The 19,373-nt window shown below is 42.3% G+C and overlaps 1 protein-coding gene across 1 annotated transcript in view; it reads right to left on the reverse strand.

Moving 5' to 3' along the window:
* The window catches only part of Slc25a13 (solute carrier family 25 member 13), a 180,688-nt gene that overhangs the window by 89,613 nt on the left and 71,702 nt on the right, over positions 1–19,373 (reverse strand). The window contains exon 5 of the mRNA XM_052173222.1: positions 6,780–6,919. Coding sequence (XP_052029182.1) covers positions 6,780–6,919 — 140 coding nt within the window. The remainder of the gene's footprint in view (positions 1–6,779; positions 6,920–19,373) is intronic.

Below are 19,373 nucleotides of genomic sequence, written 5' to 3' on the forward strand. Positions count from 1 at the left end.
CTACATTTCCATAATTTTAAGCTAATTTGAAAATAACCTGAATTAAGATAAGGATGAACATATGCACATGCATGTATGCATGCATGGTGTGTGTGCACATGTGTGAGAGCATACATGCACAAAGGTCAGAGGAAGATGTCAGACACCTGCTCTACCATTCCCTGGCTTATTCCTTGGAGACAAGGTCTCTCAGTCCCTAGGCGGGCAGCAAGCAAACCTTCACGAGCCACATTGAAATTACCGCCATATACACAGCTAGCCATAGATTTTTACACGTGTGCTGGGATCTGTGCACAGCAAGCACTCTGACACACTAAGCCATCCATCTCTCCAGTTGCCATATCTACACACATTTAAAAGGAGGAGAAAATGGAATGGAGCAATGAGTACAAAGAGAGTGAAGGCATTTCCATTCTTCTGTTGGAGGAAATATTACAAACTGCCACATTCCAGCGCTCCATCCAGCTACACTCTGCCCACCAACTCTCCCAAGCTCCCTTCGCCGCCACCCCAACCCCATGCAATGACCAACAGTCTACCCCCCACCCCCATCCACCCCCTGTGTTCAGCCACCACAACACCCAGCAGCCCAGTAGAAACAAAACTCTAGATGCTTATAATTAACAAGTCAGATTTATATATCAATACACTCTCAATTCACAAGATGCCCACACAATAATTTCAGGGCCAATTGATAATGATACGAGCTGCCCACCTAGATCAGACGAGTTATCCCAATGATTCTATCCTTTATGATATCATATCTACCTGTGGTTATTGAAAGCCATGCTGGTTCAGGATCTTCTTCCTGTCCGTTTTCCATCTTGCGTTTTTTGCTCTCTCTCTCTCTCTCTCTCTCTCTCTCTGTTTCTCTGCCACTCTTAGCGCCACCTCGCTTTTCCCTGTCCAATCACAGGCCTCCGGCTTCACTAATATAATAATGTAATTGGAGAGGGAAAATCCTGCCACATTCTTCACATCTCATAATCATGAATTCTGTCACACAGGCCCATTTGAAAACCCATGGTAAAATTCTGCCCCTAGTTCCTTGGATTGGACCATCAAGAAGAACACTCAGAACAGTGCCACCTCATCCTCTGCACATAAGGCAACACCGTGATGGAAAACAAGACTCGTGCATCTCTGTTTCCTTGCTCATATGATTCCCTGCTCACTTTCCCAGTGAGTAGCAGCCGGGGAGATGCTTGATGAAGTGTTTGCTCTCAGCAGGGTGTTACTGTAAAAGCCAGCTCAAGCTGTTCAACAGGGGGGCAGGCTGACCAACCGTGGACACAACAACAGTGAATCTTGATTTCCTTTGTCCCAAACATAAAAGTGTCTAAAAAATGGAATCTAACTATCCAAGTGAGCTGGATTCCACACGGACACCAAAGAAGTTATCTTCTGTAGAGCTGGGCAAACAACGACACCTTCTTCTACTCCTCATTTGTCTTCGGAACACTACGGTTACTGCAATTATAAACCAGTATCAACACGCATTACATATTCTGCCAGTAGCAACTTAAATCAATAGGAATAAGTTCATATGTTGCAAACCAAAACACTGATATGGTCTCTGGCTACCAAGAATTTATGGTTTTGATTACTTTCATTAGCCCAACTTCAAATAGTCAATATTTGATATTTGCTTGCAGTTTTACTACACTATTAAATGCATGGCAAGAATCGCCCTATCTGTCCATGAGCTAATCATCTCTGTGCCTGTCAGCTCTTTTTGCCCAAGACCTCTTGACCAACCTTGCCTGTTCAACAGAATTGTATGACCTGTCTCCCATAAGTAGTGATAACAGCACAATACAAATAGAAAACAGAGAGGTAGGTAATATCTACACACTAAATCAGATGAAAAGCACAACAATTTCCAAGTTCTCCAGAGTCCATCTTTCTTTCTTTCCTGCCTTCCTTGCTTCCTTCCTTCCCTCCTACTTCTTCTTTTTCTTCCTCCTCTTCCTCTTTTTCCTCCTCTTCTTCTTCCTCCTCCTCTTCTTCCTCCTCCTCCTTCTTCTTTTCTTTTTTTTTGGTGGCAGTGGTGGTTTGTTTCAAGACAGGGTTTCTCTGTGTAGCCTTTGCTGTCCTGGAACTCACCCTGTACACCAGGATGTCATCAAACTCAGACATCTGTCTCCTGAATGCTGGGATTAAAGGCATGCACCACCAACCAGCTTCCAAGTTTTTCTTAACAATCTCAGATAATATCAAAATCTGTTTGTGAAGCATGAAATCAAAGCTGTGCTTTAGGAGATGAGAACAGAGGCAGACAGAGAGTCTTATAGAATCACACCTATTTGCCTTTAATTCTAGTGCTGGAGAGACAGATGCAGGTGGTTCTTTTGTTCAAGGCCATCAAGGTAGATGTGGCAAACTCTAAGCCTATCAGAACTACCCTGTCACAGAAAGAAACCTGAAAAATACATACTTAAAAAAAAGTTCACTTTATAACAGATACACATGCATACCATTATTCATGAAGTGTAGATGAAAGAATTACACATAAAAACAAAATCAGCTATCCCTGTCCTAGTATAAAGGATGGGAGTTATATGTCCCCTATTGTCTTCTGAGGTCCTTTCCCAGAATTAAGGAACAAGAATCCAAAAAGTAGGTTTTCTGTCCCTGCTGTTCAGTCCTGTATTTGTGAAATCCATACACAAAGGACAGACAAGAACATACAAGCTTACCATATAAGCTCTGACAGACACCAATGGCCTCAGTGACTCACTTACTGAAACCGGGTGTATTTGCTTCAATAAAGCACAGATTTTATTAAATAAAGGGGGAAAGACTGGAGCCTACAGAGAAAGGAATAACTGAGCAATCTTCCACAAGCGTGGCTTTCATCTCTGCTGCCTTGAGCCAGCTGAGGTCTTTCCTGGGAACATCAGTATTTCACTCCATCCCTGAGCCTCTTCCTGCCTCCTCAGAGACCGGCTATCGAGTACATGGTGATTGCTCTCACATCTCAAATAGCCAAGCATCCTTGTGCTTGTACAACAGTGACCACAGCCAGGAAGCAGTGCCTACCTTTCCGAGCTCTCCTTAGAGCAGGAAAATGGGTGCACCTGATAAAGCAGAAACCTCAAACACAGGATAGCAAGATTAGGGGCTCCATTGCTGTGATAAAATACCATGGCCAAGAAGCAAGTTGGGAAAGAAAAGGTTTCATCACTGAAGGAAGTCAGGACAAGAACTCAAACAGGGCAGGAAACTAGAGGCAGGAGCTGATGCAGAGGCCATGGAGGAGTGCTGCTTACTGGCTTTCTCCTCGTGGCTTGTTCAACTTGCTTTTTTATAGAACCCAGGACCACCAGTTCAGGGGTGTCCTACTCAAATTGGACTGGGCTCTCCCACATCAACCATTAATTAAGAAAATGCCTTGTGGCCTGATCTTCTGAAGGCATCCTCTCAATTGTGGTCGGTTCCCTCCTCTTAGTTGACTATAGCTTGCATGAAACCAGGTAGCACATTCTCTTATGTATTTCAGAAGCTATTTGAATCCAGTACCGATTCCATGGAAGAAAACAAATGGTCCAAAGTAGGGGCTCGAAGTTCAAGCCACCTGGAGCCAACAGCTTAGAGGGAGCCAATGGAACACGTGAAATGAAGAGAAGTGACTGAAGCAGCCCTCAGACCCAGCCCTGGTGGAAAGCCTGTCTCCAGTCACCTACTCATTCTTCTGAGTCTGGAGCTGGGTCTAAAGCAAAGTCCCTGTTAATATCACTGGGTGCTTTAGTCACCTTAAATCAGTAAAAGTTTAAGGCATTTCTTCTTGCTACAAAGGCAAAAATCATTCCATGCACAAGTGACACTGTGGGCCTGTCCCATGAACCACCATGGGTTCTAGTCAAGTTTAAGCAAACGCCCACAAGCTGCAGCTGGACAGAGAACAAGCTACTCCGGAATCATGGAATCTTGCACTCGGGCTCTCCACCCCTTGAGTAGGGCCAGGAGGCTGCTGCGGGTCGTTACAGTTGCCTGAATGCTGTCTGGTTGACACTAACTTAAAGGTGGTCAACTCAATTATCCTTACTACTGCTGGCTTCCCATTAAAACTAGAACTTAATTCTCGGTGTGTCACAAAGTTAGGTAGAGGCATCTTACTCAACAGTGTTATTGTAATTATGTCTCATCAAATAAATACCGCCTCCCACCATGTGCCCAAATTCTGTGTAAACAGTGGTAAGAATCTACCTCATATTCCATTCCCTACCTGCACTACTGAACTAGGGTTCTGTGCATATAGAAGTGGAAATGGAGATTCACAGACAGTAACATGTTTAGCAAAGAAAGAATAAAGCCAGAGGTAAGGTATCTTGTCTTTACATTTTACATTTCTTGGTATGAATATGTGTGTTTGTTGGGGGTTTGGGGTGGTGGTGTCATTCCTATCCCAGCCTGGTCTTGAACCTGAAGCAAACCATTTTCCTGTCTCAGCCTCTGGGGTGCTGAGATTACAGCGGTTTGACCCGCCCGGCCTGTTCAAAGTGTCTTTGAAGCTTTGTCTGGAAAGTGACAGCAAACTTGACGGCCTGACAAAGTCTGTGTATTTTAGCAGCATTGTTAAAAATTTAAAAGAGAGTCAGGGAGATGGCTCAATCCAATGGCTCTGAGTTCATTCAATCTCTAGAAAACCACAATAAGAAAATTAATAAAGTACAGCACCGTGGAACACCCTTGACCTCAGACCTTAGCACAACTGACGCCATGTCAAAGACACCATTTTAACCTTAAAACCCAGCATGTAGGCCCTGCCATCTGCCAAAGCAGGAACAAAGATTGATCCATCACAGACCTGGTAGATAGTTCCAGGATCCAGGAAAGTCCCTAAATACTAACCTTGTCTTTTGGCTTCTTGTAGTTCTGCTTCTTGCCAACTGAAGTATGTAAACAGGATATGGATTTTTTTTTTTGCATAAAAGACAAAGAATTGTGAGGATCTGAGCTGCATGATTTGGTTAAGATTCCCTGTGTAGCCAGTGGCCAGAAATAAAGAGCTCCTATTCTGCCTTAATAGTGTCTGTGTGTGTTGTCCGGTGAGCAGCTGGGGAGGTGAAGTTAGGTGAATTCCTGGCTTGGTAGCCAGACACACACACACACACACACACACACACACACTGAAAAGCCTCTAGAAGAGAAACACCTTTCAACGCTAACTGGCTGTCTACCCTAGACAGTGCCTGAGTAAGGATGCTGAGAAGTGCCTTTAGAGCAATAACACTGGACGGGATTCGGCTGTTCCCATCCCCACCTCTCCATCCCAGTTCTGTCTCCAACCCCTGCATCTGGAAAGACCTGGGGAAAGCTTTAAAAAAGCCAGAGGAGTGGGGATGCTAACAACACTGCTGGAACTGAGGGCGATTCCCTAGGCAGCTTTCCTCCCGGCTCCAAGATGATCGATCCCAAGAGAGCAACAACCAACATTGGTTTTTAAGTAATAGATTTTGTAAAAGAAATAAGGTTCCTGAAGAACATAAATGAGTTCATAAAAACCCAAAAGGAATGAACTCTTTATAGAGATTTGTCTACCAATAGATATTGATCCCCAGTGACTAAACATAATAGCGTAAATTAAAACATTTTTAAATGACACTTGAAGAGGAAAACCCAGACATAATCATAATTTTATTTTTTAATTCATTCTTTGTTATTCTACAAGAGATGAGATTCATTATAGCATTATCATCAAATAAGAACAGTATAATCATATTTCAAAGTACTGTTGGGCTGATCTCATCATTGGTCCATGATCCAATCACAATAGAGGGAAAGAAGAGGTGTGGGACGGAACTAGCTTAGGGGATGTGCTGGAAAGCCAATGCCCTCACAGCAGGCCACACAAGCACACAAAGTGTGGCGCGCGCACACACACACACACACACACACACACACACACAGTGGCAATCTCTAAAGACCAACCAGAGAAAAAGTTACCAAAGCAGCCTGGATGATTTCAATATGCAGCAATTGGAAACTCAGTGGCTTAATCTATAAAAGACCTCAGAGGAAACAATTTCACAGTTAGAGACAGACAGCTGCATTTTCTCAAGGAAAAACACAATATTTGTGCATCGTGGGACAGCCAGGCACAGATCCCTGTTGCAATTCTGCTTTTGCTTTCTCAGAAAGCCGAGAGAGAAGAAGCAATGCTCTTAGCCACTGAGCCATCTCTCCAGCCCTGCGATTTTGCCTTCTTTGACCAAGTAACCATGAGAGGATCGCTTTCACACTCTGAAACAGGAAGAGCTTCTAAACAACCTTTAAAGAACCCACGTAATTCTACAGTTTCAACAAGCTGAAAAAGAAATACTTCCAAATTTCTAGCCTTACAAATCTGTGGTGAATTAGGATTCAGGGCAAATGTGAGCTTATTCTTAATTTCTTTTGCCTTTTCTCTTTTTCACTTTTTAAAAGTAAGACTCCAGGAGCAGGAGACATGGCTCCATGGTTAAGAACACTGGATGCTGAGCCAAAGGACCCAGGTTCGACTCCCACCACCAATATGGCAGATAGCTCACAATCATCCCAGTCCCAGGGGATCTAACACCCTTCTTAAAGACTGCATATGGTTGCACAGACATGTAGGCAAATCACCCATACACATAAAGTAAAATAATTTTTTAAAAATTATAAGAACACAAATGCAAATAAGACCTTTGATACAAAAAATATAACAAACTATTAATAATTCAGAAAAATAATTCAGGGTGAAAACATCAGTTAAGTAAGAAAAAGGAAAAAGAAAGAAAAAGACTTAGACCTACCAACAAAAACTGAGTGAACTCCGCATATGTAAGGTGTCTTTTTCTTTCTTTTCCAAAATGTAGTTGCACAAATTCTGAATCCCAGTTAAATGGAATATGTTGATGAATTGTAGTCTGTCCAAAAATTTGTTTGACATCCTCTGAAAAAGAATAAATTTGTGATTAAAAGAAAGTTGGGTTCTTTCTTAGATGAATTCAATTAGGCCCTCTAACTTGTTATTAAAAATCTATGAATGCATATATCATAAAACATTGGCAGAAACAGAAGTCAGAATATTCATGGAAAAAGTTGAAATATTATAGTTAATAACTTAGAAGTCAGGTAAAAAGTTAAATTTTATCCCATTTGTTTGTCTTGAAATATGGTGACTGTTTTCTATATAAGAACAGGATTTCATCTTTAGTGACTATGGTAGTTTGAATGGGAAATGTCCCTCAAAGGCTCCCATACTTAAACATGGTTCCCTGACTGGTGATGCTGTGTGGGGAACTTATGGAATTTTTAGGAGGTGGAGCCTCGCTGAGACAAGTGTGTCACCTGGGCCAGCTGTGATGGTTTATATCTTGCCATCACTTCCTCTCTGTCTCTCTGTGTGGATATAAATGTGGCCTGTGAGCTTCCTGCTCCTGCCATCTGCTATTGCACCTTCCCCTCAGATGCAGAGCCAGTTAGGATCATAAACCAGAAACTTTCTTCTGAACGATGCTTTGTGTTGTGGTGTTTTATCAGAGCAACTAAAAAGTATCTAATACAGTCACAGAAAACCCATCCATATGTAACAAACATTTACTTTTATTTGTAAGATAAGTAAAAGTCATTCACAATTTTTTTTTTGAAAGATTTAGCACCTTTCAACCGAACTGAGGCAGTGTTGCACACTCCTGAGACGCCATCTGAGCGGGAATCCATTACAAATCCCTAAAGCTGCTCTTGTGGTAAAAGACAAAAAAAAAAAAAAAAAAAAAAAAAAAAAAAAGGGCAGCAAACAGTCCTGGTTTTTAACTTTAATACTAGCACCCCACCCTACAACCCCAAAACAGGGTTTTTCTGTCTAACCCTGACCCTCCTGGAACTCACTCTGTAGACCAGGCTGGACTTGAACGCAGAGATCTGCCCGCCTCTGCTTCCTGAGTGCTGGGATTAAAGGCGTGCGCCACTGCTGCCAGAAGTTCAAAAATTGTCCAAATAATTTCATTTCACATTGTGTTACTCTGTGTACAAGTCTCTTCTCATCTCCGTTCACTCTTAGACAACGGGGCTCAAGTGTGGCTCACTTGTCCAGTGTTTGCCTAGCATGGGGGAAGGGTGCTGGATGGTGCCTGTGTACATACACAGAGACACACAGAGACACAGACACAGACACAGACACAGACACACACACACACACACACACACACACAGAGTATAGGAAGACTGACACAAAACAACAGGAAATTACTTTTCTAAATAAGGCATTATTTTATTTAGTAGTCTCTATCCATAATGAAAATGTGCCTTCAGAGGTTGGTGGGAAAACAAATGACCACATCAGTGAGTTTTATCCTTGCTTTTCCACCTGCTTTAATACATCTGTCAACGGGGCTTGTTTTTATAACTAAGCCTGGCTCCTTCTCTTCCCACTTTTTTATCTAGGAAGGAAGCAAAAGAAAAAGCTGAAGCATCCCTGGTGCCTGTCTCTTCGGCTTCCCCCAAAGTTCCGACTTTTACCCTCAGTATGCCCACAGAGTTTTCATCCCATGTTTTCAAAGGTTCTGGAAATTTTTACTTGTCATAAAAATAGCAAAGCTACCATCGGCATGTGCTTGTGTGTGTTTGCACTGTGAGGGTAAGAAAAATCAAAATTATGCTGGACATGAATTTTATAAATGGTGGCAAAAAACAAACAAACAAACAAAAAACCCTTCAGGCTGACTATGGTGAAGACAATAAAATAAAAATTTCAAAGTACTACCCCCACGTTTTCTGAGAGCAAGAGAGACGGAGAGAGAGACAGAGAGAGAGAGAGAGAGAGACCAAAGAGAGAGAGACAGACACATAGAGAGAGGCTAGCTATCAAAGAAATAATATAAACCAAGAATTAAAAATTTAAAGAAAATATGGTGTAGTAAAAGGAAGAGGCGAGGCTCTTAAACATCTAGCCAAGGGTCACTAAGGTAAACTAGATCATAAACTCCGTCTGCATTGAGAAGTTTCTGAGGTCTAATTCCAATGTCTAGAGCTCCAATACTACACAGCACAGACAGTCACCATGTCTCAGGTGCTCATGTAGTGACAGGATGGTTCAAGCCCCTTAGCCTGAAGCCAGACTTTCCCCAGCAGCACTTCCTAGGATAACCGGAAGCTCCTGTCCAGATCTGTGTTCACACTTCAGTGTGGAGCAGGCTCAAGATATACAACAAAACCAGCACACCAAACAAGCAGCCACACTCAGACAATAGAGACAGCATGAAAACCACACAGGAGCTTTTCCCATACCCTGAATAGTCAAGTTCCTTGACTCCAAGGTGAGTTTCTAATGACAAGCAAGCCAAAGCAGAGCCTAGGGCCCTCAGGTTAGCAGAGGATTCCTTTGGGCCACATAGTACATGGAAGTCATTTTAATGCTCTAAGTGCAGGACAGCTTCAATAATATTTTTTCTTGGCCCTTCCTTCATGTTTCATGGGAAGTAAAAGAAACTAGGAAACAGATAGAATATATAGCCAAGGCATCCAGGTATTTCACTGTCACGTGGCCTGTGGAAAAAGGAAGTCTGGAGGAACTGAAGAGACACATGCTTGACGTTTCAACGCTGTTTGAATGACTAACAGCCCTATATAAACTCATATTTATACATACATATTTACACATATGTGTGAGCTTTAAAAACTTAAATTAGTGAATACATTTAAAATAAGTTTCATTCTAGCCAATAATTTTTTTCGCCTATAGTTAACTATCATCTACTCTTTCCTTGAGGTCAGACTCAAACACAAAACTGTGAACCTTTAACCCTAGAGGTACAGTGTTTTCCCCACAATTCTAGAGAGCTTGACTCTCGAAGTCCTGAAAAGTACTTTTAAAACTGCACTTTAAAAGCTATGATATCAGGAAGGCTTTGCTCAACCCTAAAACCTGCCGACCTTAGTTATTACAAAAAAGATATTTATGTGGTCTGTACGTGTGTATTTGTCCAGATTTACTCTACACCTTTTGGCTCCTAAGCGATTATTAATGCCTTGCTGGCAGAGGCCCCGCTGTCCACATGTGATTCCTCTCCATGGATGGCACGGTGGTGGGCAGAGGACAACTTCACCCTAAGTAGTTTGTTTAACTGAAACAAGTCAGGGAAAGTTTGCAATAGTTAACAGATCAGACAGTGGCTTTGGAAGCATGATATTTCCTGTACAGAGAAGTAATTTCTGCAGTCAGTGACCAACAGTCCACTGGCACTGCTGCTCATCCTGAGTCCCTCTTCTCAGTGACCTTCAGGAGAAATAATCTCCATGGTAACCAGCACCCTCCACCCAAGTTTTCCTGACACAAGGGTAAAGGACATCACTTTGCAAAAATCAGCTTACTAAGCGATGGAGGAGATTCACTGGTTGTTAAATTTTAACTCTCCACTGAAACAGCCAAGGAGTATGTAAGGAGAGCTAGGGTAGTGTCTTAGTCAGAGTTTCTATTCCTGCACAAACATCATGACCAAGAAGTAAGTTGGGGAGGAAAGGATTTATTGAGCATACACTTCCATGCTGCTGTTCATCACTAAAGAAAGTTAGGACTGGAACTCAAGCAGGTCAGGAAGCAGGAGCTGATGCAGAGGCCATGGAGGGATGTTTCTTACTGGCTTGCTTCCCCTGGCTTGCTCAGCATGCTCTCTTAGACTCTCTCCAAGAATACCAGCCCAGAGATGATACCACCCACAAGGGACCCCCCCTCCTTGATCACTAATTGAGAAAATGCCTCACAGCTGGATCTCATGGAGGCACTTCCCCAACTGAAGCTCCTTTCTCTGTGCTAACTCCAGCCTGTGTCAAGTTGACACACAAAACCAGCCAGTACAGATAGTTTCCAGATCACCCAGTCATGTGCAACAGTAGTCGTGAGTGGTCCCTGAATGACACAGGGTGACCGAGTTGCCAAACATTCCTTCCACGGTCCCTGTGGGTGTTAACTTCCTGGAGCTACACAGTATAAACACCAGGTAGCCTTCAGGATGTGGTGCGATTACCTGCTTCTTAGCTGTCTGAACACACCAGCTTCGGTAGAACAGATGCTGTGAAGAGCTAGGTGCAACACGAAAGCAGCACAGGGTATGCACACTGTACTCACTACTATGGGAGAAATGTGAACATAGGAGGTAAGGAGCTAAATCCACATCTAACCCCCAAAATTCATCAGGATCAGGTTGATGCAGTGCTAAGCACTGGGGCTGGGGTGTTCTCCACAGCAAGGAAGCAAAGTTTAAGGAAGGAAAGCACAGAAATAGGAAAGGGTTTTTTTTCAACTTTGATGTGGGCACTGAAGACTGTCTTAAGTTTATCCCGGGGCTGGGGAGGGTTAACAATGACTTTCACAGGGGTTCTGAAGCAGAAAGCAATGTTCATTTCTTCTGAGGCAAATCAAAGTTTCAGACACAGTATATGAGCCCAAAGTCACCCTAAGGCGTGACAGATCCTGCTCCAGATACCCAAGGTATTTCCATAATGTGCCAGCAGTAAGTACTATTTGATTTAAAGTCCTAAGACATAATGCTGCATTTCCAGGAAGGAGGAAAGACTCTTCTGGGAAGAGCACAGGTCTCCTTGCTGTGTAGAGGGTCAGGGGAGGCAAGGACTAGAGCCATTTGCCAGTTGGCACAGATTCTACATTTCAGTCACTCTTCTGACCTTCCTACCAGGATTGTCACTTCCACCATGAAGTTTGCAAGCCAGTAGACGGGCCACACACAGTCAGTGATTTGCAAAGCACAGAAGGTCCTTTCTATTTACCGTCTCACCCAATGAACTGCTACAGAACCTTCAAAGATTAATTTCTGTCACACACATTTTCCACAGAATTATTTTTGGGGTCATAAATCTGAACTTTTTGTTCTGCCTCAACAAAGGGCTTGGGGCCATTCCTCTTCTAAACCTTTGCCTTTGGGTTTATGGACAGAAGTAATCTCTATGAGTGAAAATATCACAACAGTTAGCAGTGTTCACCCCTCAGTGGCGTTCTTACCTGGATGGAGTTCTTCCCTCAGTGGTGCTCATCCCTCACCTGAGAAAACACGACCGTGCCGCCCCAGACAGTGGCCTCCTTTTAGGGACACAGATACTCCTTTTTCTTAAGTTTTCATTTAACTGTTTCAGAAGTCTCCCTAGTCTTCTGAGGCAATGAGGGGAGCATGCCTCATCTGACAGCTAAAGTATGGGCAACTACGAAGCAAAGCAACATGCATGCGTGGATAAGCTCCACATTCTGCCTTCCAAAGGCAAACGACCTTTACCGTAAAAGACTCCAGGAGTTAAAATGGGGGACTCACCTATGGCTAAGCTAAGCCCTCACCATATCGAGACCTTTCCAGAATTTTCTAGAGCTAAGCTGAAGGTGGTTTTGTTTGTTTGCTTTTTTGTATTTATTTATTTATTTATTTTTACTTCATGTGCATGAGTATTTTCTGTGTACCATGTGCATGCAGTATCCATAGAGGCCAGAAGGGGGCATTGGATCCTGTGGGACTGGAGATCCCATGTGGGTTCTGGGAATGGAACCCAGGTCCTGTGGAAGAACAGTACCAGAGCCCTGATTCACTGAGCCGCCTCTCAAGCCCCTAACCTGAAGTCTTAGGGAAGAAAGAGAAAGCTTTCTGCCATTTTGTGGCTTTCTTGGTTTATAATTCCACAGTTGAGAACCTTCTGGCATATTATCCCTATCATTTACCTAAAAGAAGTGAGAAAAAGGTAAAGGATTCTCTTAGAATAAAATGTAAGATCCCAAAGTCTTATCCACAGAGGAAGGCTGCTGGGACAGAGGAGGCAAGGTGGACTGACTGGCTGCAAATGGGATGGCAGCGCTGGTACAGGCTTAGAGAGACAGAGGCGTGCCTTCCTAAGCTCCATTACTGTTCCAAGAGGAAAGCAAACGGAACGCTCACCGCTTGAAGCACAGTCAACGTTACTTCACTTTGTGCCAAACTGAAGTATTGGGAAAGTCTACCGCTCCCATCGGATCTCCAGCAATGGCAATGCTACTTTAGCCAAGGCTTTACCAAACAAGCTCACTTCCCTGTGAGTTTCTTGGTGAGACTTTGTTTTCTCCACTAATGTTTTTCCACCTTCAAGTCCTCGGCTATACTTTACATATTGTAAAAACATAATTACAACGGGCAAGGCCATGTTGGCCTCTAAGCCCCAGTATTCAGGAGACTGAGGTAGGAGGATTGTAAATTTGAGGCCAGCTTAGGCTACATAATGAGATCTGGTTTTAGAAGTGGTGGAAACAATAACAAAGTAGCAACTGTTTGTTTCCTGAAGATGAAAGGTTCCTTAGGGCTTCCCTCTTGAGAAACATTGATTTGCTACAAAATACTAGCTGGCTTCTTGTAGAAACACAGTAGCCTATGATAGAATACTTAAATCTTTTAAAAGCTGGGACACAAATAAATTGCATACACACACACACACACACACACACACACACACATATACCCAAGGATTCCACTAAAAAATTCACATTAGTAAAAAAAAAGTCAATTGTAGTTTTACATATATGGAATAGCAATCTGAAAATAAAATCAGCCGGGCGGTGGTGGCGCATGCCTTTAATCCCAGCACTTGGGAGGCAGAGGCAGGTGGATTTCTGAGTTGAGGCTAGCCTGGTCTACAGAGTGAGGTCCAGGACAGGCAGGGAAAGTCAATTGTAGTTTTACATATATGGAATAGCAATCAAAAAATAAAATCAAAGAAATAATCCCAAATGTAATGTCCTTAAAAAGACACAAATTTAATAAAAAAAAAAAAACATAAAATACATCTATTCTTCAAATGGTAGAAAATGCCACTCATTAGGATAATTAGTATTATTTAGATGACAAAATAACCAAGCTTTGTGGCTTGTACCTTGAATCCAGTATTCAGGAGCTGTAAGCAGAGTAAGTTTTAGGCTGGTCTGAGCTACAATGTGAGACCCTGGCTCAAATTAAGTGACTATATAAAATTTATGGTGGGAGGTAGGAGTACATCCTAAAGTTGGCGTTAACTGGCCAAAGCGATGTATAGACTCACAACATCCTAGCTAGCTTCTTGAGCGAAGAGACAAGCCAATTCTCGAATGCTTATGAGAACCCAAGGAACCCAGAAAAGCCCAGAATTTGTGTGTGCATGCGCGTGTTCTTCAAGACAGGGATTTTCTGTGTAGCCCTCACTGTCCTGGAACTCACTCTGTAGAGTAACTTGGCCCGGAACTCAGAGAAATCTGCCTGTGTCTGCCACCCAAGTACTGAAATTAAAAGCACGCACTGTCACCATCCAGCGAGCCCAGGGAAGTTTGAAATACAAGACCAGAGCTGGACTTTAGTCAGTACAACAGTGACTGCAACTCAAAACTGTGCTTACAACATAACACAGGCTAACAAATGACTCAAGTAAGACCAGAAACATGATTTAGAGTCAAGCATGTGTGCGGGCTGCCATGGGATTTCCATCAACTACAGCTGACGATCCACCAAGGAACATGAAAAAAAAAATGGAGGCATAATCCTTGTGGCCTTGGATTAGGAAATAGCTGACTGAATACGAAAAAAAAAAAAGAAAAAAGAAAAAAGAAAAAGGAAAGGAAAAAATAGACAAGATGAACATCACCAGACTTGTTTTTGTAAAGTGTAATATCAAGAAAGTGAAAGACAGCATACAGACTAGAGGTGGTGGGTAGGAAATCGTATATGATAAACTCTAAAATATAGAGAGGGTTCTCACAACTCAGAAATAAAAAGTCTAGTTTTTGATAATTATGTGTGTGTGCGTTGTGTTTATATGAGGAGGTCGGAGTGGTGTCCTATCTCCTAGAGCTGAAGCTACAGGCAGTTGTGAGCTCCCTGTTGGTGCTGGTACTTAAGTTTGTGTCCAGTTCAGTGTGGCCTTGGTGGGGACAGAGTGACATGGTTCCTGCCCCTGGGACAGGCCCCAGGTGTGAGCCTCCACTCTTGTCAATGGCTGCTGAGGGCTTAAGGCTCATTTGTGTACTAACAAGTAACGTCCTCCCAGTTTAACATAAGGACTCCATGGTAATCAGAGACAGCAGGCGTCCAGGAGTTGAGGATGTGGCTAATGTCTCAGCAAAATGGTAAACACTGGGACCTTCAGGACAGCCCTTAGGGCTATGGAAAAGATCTCTAAATACGTGAGCTCAATAAATATATATTCTCAACTATGTAAAATATAAGGATGAAATATGAAACACGACGGGCCTCTTGAATTTAAAGAAACAAAGACAGCTACACTATCTGCCAGCTAGTCAAAAAGATAAAAATGCAGGCAGATTCCTGAGTTCAACGTTAGTCTTGGACAGAGTGAGGTTAGGCCTAGGTGTGGCAGAAATGGTAATTTCAGGGCACATTCCCACCCAAATAGATCACCAACTATGCTTAACAAAGGTAGACAGGTCTCTGAATTCTTTTGTAATCTTAAGAAAAAAAAGTTTGCTTGCAGTTTCTAAACAATCAAAGGGCTGTTTGGGTCAAAGGATACTAATACATAAGATAAACAAAAAGAAACCTGAAGTAAACAACTAGATTGATATGGAAAATAAAGGACTGGACCTGCATTTTGCAGGATGCGAGCTATCCAGAGAATTTTTTAAGATAAAAATTATTTTGTGTGTGCATGCCATAGTATGTTCATGAATGTGAGCATAAGTGTGTGTGTGTGTGTGTGTGTGTGTGTGTGTGTAGGCCAGAGAACAACTTACAGGAGATCTCTTAGAGTCACTTAGAAATCTCTTAGAAGAGCAAGCAAGCAGTATCTTCAGAGAGAAAGTAGACCACAGAGAGAAGCAGATTGGAAAAACTCTAGCAAGCAGAACACAGCTTGGATCCATGATTTGACTTCAAGTCATTCCTTCTGTTGCTCACAGACACCCTTCTCTCAGATTCCTCTCCATGCCAAGGCTGGTCCTTGGCAAACTTGGGTCACGTGGGGAAAACCCCCAACTCAATGTTTTTAGACCCCCTAAACAATTAGCCCAGCACACAGTAACTTGTTTTTCTGCTTTCAGCTTGAGAAAGATAGCCCACCCAGTTCTAGTTCCAGTGTTTAACTATACAATGCCCCAAGGACGTTTGCTCCAGATAATCTCTAACCTTCCTTAAGGCACAAACTATTGCCTGACTTCCTCATTCTGTACTTCCCCATTCCAAGCATGATTTGTCCTCCACCCCTTGGCTTGTTTGTGATTTTTGTCCTCCACCCCTTGCCTTGAGATTTTTCCCCTTTAAATACCCCAGACTTCAGTTGCAGGGCATCCCACAGCCCTCTACCCCTGCGTGGTGTATGACTGTGGACCCCAGAGCTCTGGAATAAAAATCCTCTTGCTTATTGCATTGAGACCGTTTCTTGTGAGTGATATGGGTATCGCCTTCTGAGGCATGGGGCGCTGGAGCGCCCTTGTTTTTCGGGTATTACAGAACAATATGTGCTCTTAACCACAGAGCCATTTCCTCAGCCTTGACAATTCTGCTTAGATCGGACAAAGGATAAAAAGGACAGTTTTCAAATGGAAAAAAGAACTAAGGAGACATTTTTCCAAAATAAAAATGGCCCACAAGAACCTACAGAGGTGATCCACAACCTCAGCCTCATCTGGGAAGAGGAAGACCAATGGCTAGCACTTAACATGGGTAGCAATAACCAAGAAGAGTGCAACAGGTGTTGTTGAGAATATGAAGACACTGGAGCCCTCAAACACTGCTGGAAATATGAAATGCCACTTCGGAAAACAGGCTACACCCTGAGTTACTGAATGCATTAACAATGTTATTTCCAAATGTGCAGCCACAAGAAATGGAACCACAGAGCTACAAAAAGTATGCAAGTGAATGTTTATAGCCATACTACTCATTGCCAAAAAAAGCAGTAACAAACTGTGTATACACTCAGTATCTGATGAGCTAAACAACACACGCTATAGTCCATATAATAGACTATTATCCAAATATGAAAAAATGAATAATTGAATGTTAATATGTGGACAAGTGTGCTAATATTGTGGGTGAACTTTGTAAATATTATGCTAAAAAGTCTATACTAACAGACCACATAGTCTATGAGCTAATTTATATAAACTTTCAGCAAGATGGCTCAGTAGGTAAAGGTATGCCCTACCTTCTGCCTTCTGCCATGCCCTCGTAAGGGAACAAGTGGCTGGGCGGTGGTGGCGCACGCCTGTAATCCCAGCACTCTGGGAGGCAGAGACAGGTGGATTTATGAGTCTGAGGCCAGCCTGCTCTACAGAGTGAGTTCCAGGATAGCCAGGACTACACAGAGAAACCCGGTCTCGAAAAAACCAAATCCAAAAACCAAAAAAAAAAAAAAAAAAAAGGAAGAAGTAACACACACACACACACACACACACACACACACACTATGATGTGCACACACCCAATAAAAAAGCACATTAAAAACATTGCTATGAGCAATTTGATATAGGCAGACAGATTAAGGGTTACCTCGGCCTTGAGAGTACAAAGGAACCAATTGGGTACTGAGAGGAAATGGTTGCCTGCTAATGAATCCCTGGTTAGGGTGATGAGGTGTCCTGTGACTGTACTTAGAACCAAAAACTATGAAGCTAGGAAGAGTAAATGGGGGCATTTTAAATCTCAATAAAGCACTTTTAGAAACCTTAAGTGGCTGCTATAGATTCACTTCCAGCTAATTGCCACAACTGGGCAAACTGCTTGACTCAACCCTCAGTCATTAAAATGGGATAAAATACCTGTCTTGGAGAGTTATTTGAGTCAAGTGTGCCTACTACAACATTCTGCCCATAGTAGGTGAGGTGACCATTAAGATAAGACCAAAGTCTTAACTATACAGGAAGTTGTTGTTTAGGCACAAAATTCTTACAGAGGATTTTTTTTTAAAAATCAAGCAGAGTGAGATTTGGAAATATCATAGTTCATACATCTCTCAAAAGACATCGGTTTTCCTGCAACACTTAAAATCCATCCTTCCTTGAGTTCCCATGATGAAATCTTGAATGAAAAGTGATGAAAATCTACGTAATTCTCTATTATGTTTCTTAAAGTATGAAATTAAGAAAGATTAAGAACCTCCACTCTTTACTTTGAAGATGTTTCAAATACTAGAAATATTTAATTGGCAAATTACTTGCACATGCCATTAAGTGGTTAGACTGAATTTGTTTTTTAACAAATTCTATGGGCTCTTATTCCTTAACCTCCACCACACTATAATCTGAAATCATCAAGGTCTTCACTTATGCAAATTTTAACTTCCCACATCTTTGTTTCCATACAGAATAACGAAATTAATGCTCTTTAATTTCTAGAAGATTCACTTTTTGAAGCTTCAAATCAGTGAAAACGAGTTTCCCATTAAGATAAAAAAGATTCATCAAGCTATTGCAAACATTAAGCCATAATATCTCTCCTATTGATCTTAAAAAAGTGTATTAATACAATAAAGGCAAAAAGGATGTTTCTGTTAAACACCCAAGCAAGCCCTTTAAGGAGACAGGAGAACTATATAGACTACACTCGCCTTCTCTCTGAGGGGTCCCCCACCTTCCCTAACTCTTACTCCTCAAAGAAAATTCGTGGGTTTTCTATGAGAAGTAATATTTCACCTGCTGATACAGCTAACAGCGGCTTATTCGGACGTGGTTCCCAAGTGTCGCATAAAAGATGAACTTGAATCGCAAGTTAAGGAACAATGGACTAAGTGGATGCAGACAGCCTGTGTCGTGAGCCCCAGTGTCAAGGTTGTCATTTCAAACCCTCCTGACGAGTACCTTTTTATATCAATCATAGTGAAGGGTCTGAAGAGGAGAACTAAAAGGAATGCTGGCTACAATTGAGGCTCACTCCAGAAAAGTCTGAAAGAAAATGGATGTCATTAAAACAGTAAGCACAGAGCGTGTCACATTACAAATGAGTTTTCTGTAAGATCTTAGAAAGTTTTTCATTGTTATTTTGAACACAGACAGTGGTGATGAGGATCTTAAGGTAGACAGACAGACGGACAAACAGACAGATAGCGTGCGAGTAGCCAAGCTGAGCTCTACTGAAGTCATATATGATGCCAGTGTATTTAACAGTAAAGTGTAATTTAAAACTCTTCCAGTTTTACACTTTGAGGAATCGAGCTGCCCTAACTGAAGGTCATGTGACATTCTTGTAGTGCCAGAGGACATGTTATGGTTTCTATGAAGCCAGTCACCTTTCCCCACTGAGCAGCTCACGCAAGGAAGAATAAATGACACCAGCTATTGTTCACCTGAACAATGAGCCATGTTCCCTAGAAGAGCTTGTTTAAAACACATTCCAAAGCTTGACGCCCCAACATTCTGAATCAGCAGGGGGAAGGTTGGAGCCAGATTATCCACGGTTTTA

Source organism: Apodemus sylvaticus, chromosome 2 (assembly GCF_947179515.1).
Source record: "Apodemus sylvaticus chromosome 2, mApoSyl1.1, whole genome shotgun sequence".
Taxonomy (NCBI): domain Eukaryota; kingdom Metazoa; phylum Chordata; class Mammalia; order Rodentia; family Muridae; genus Apodemus; species Apodemus sylvaticus.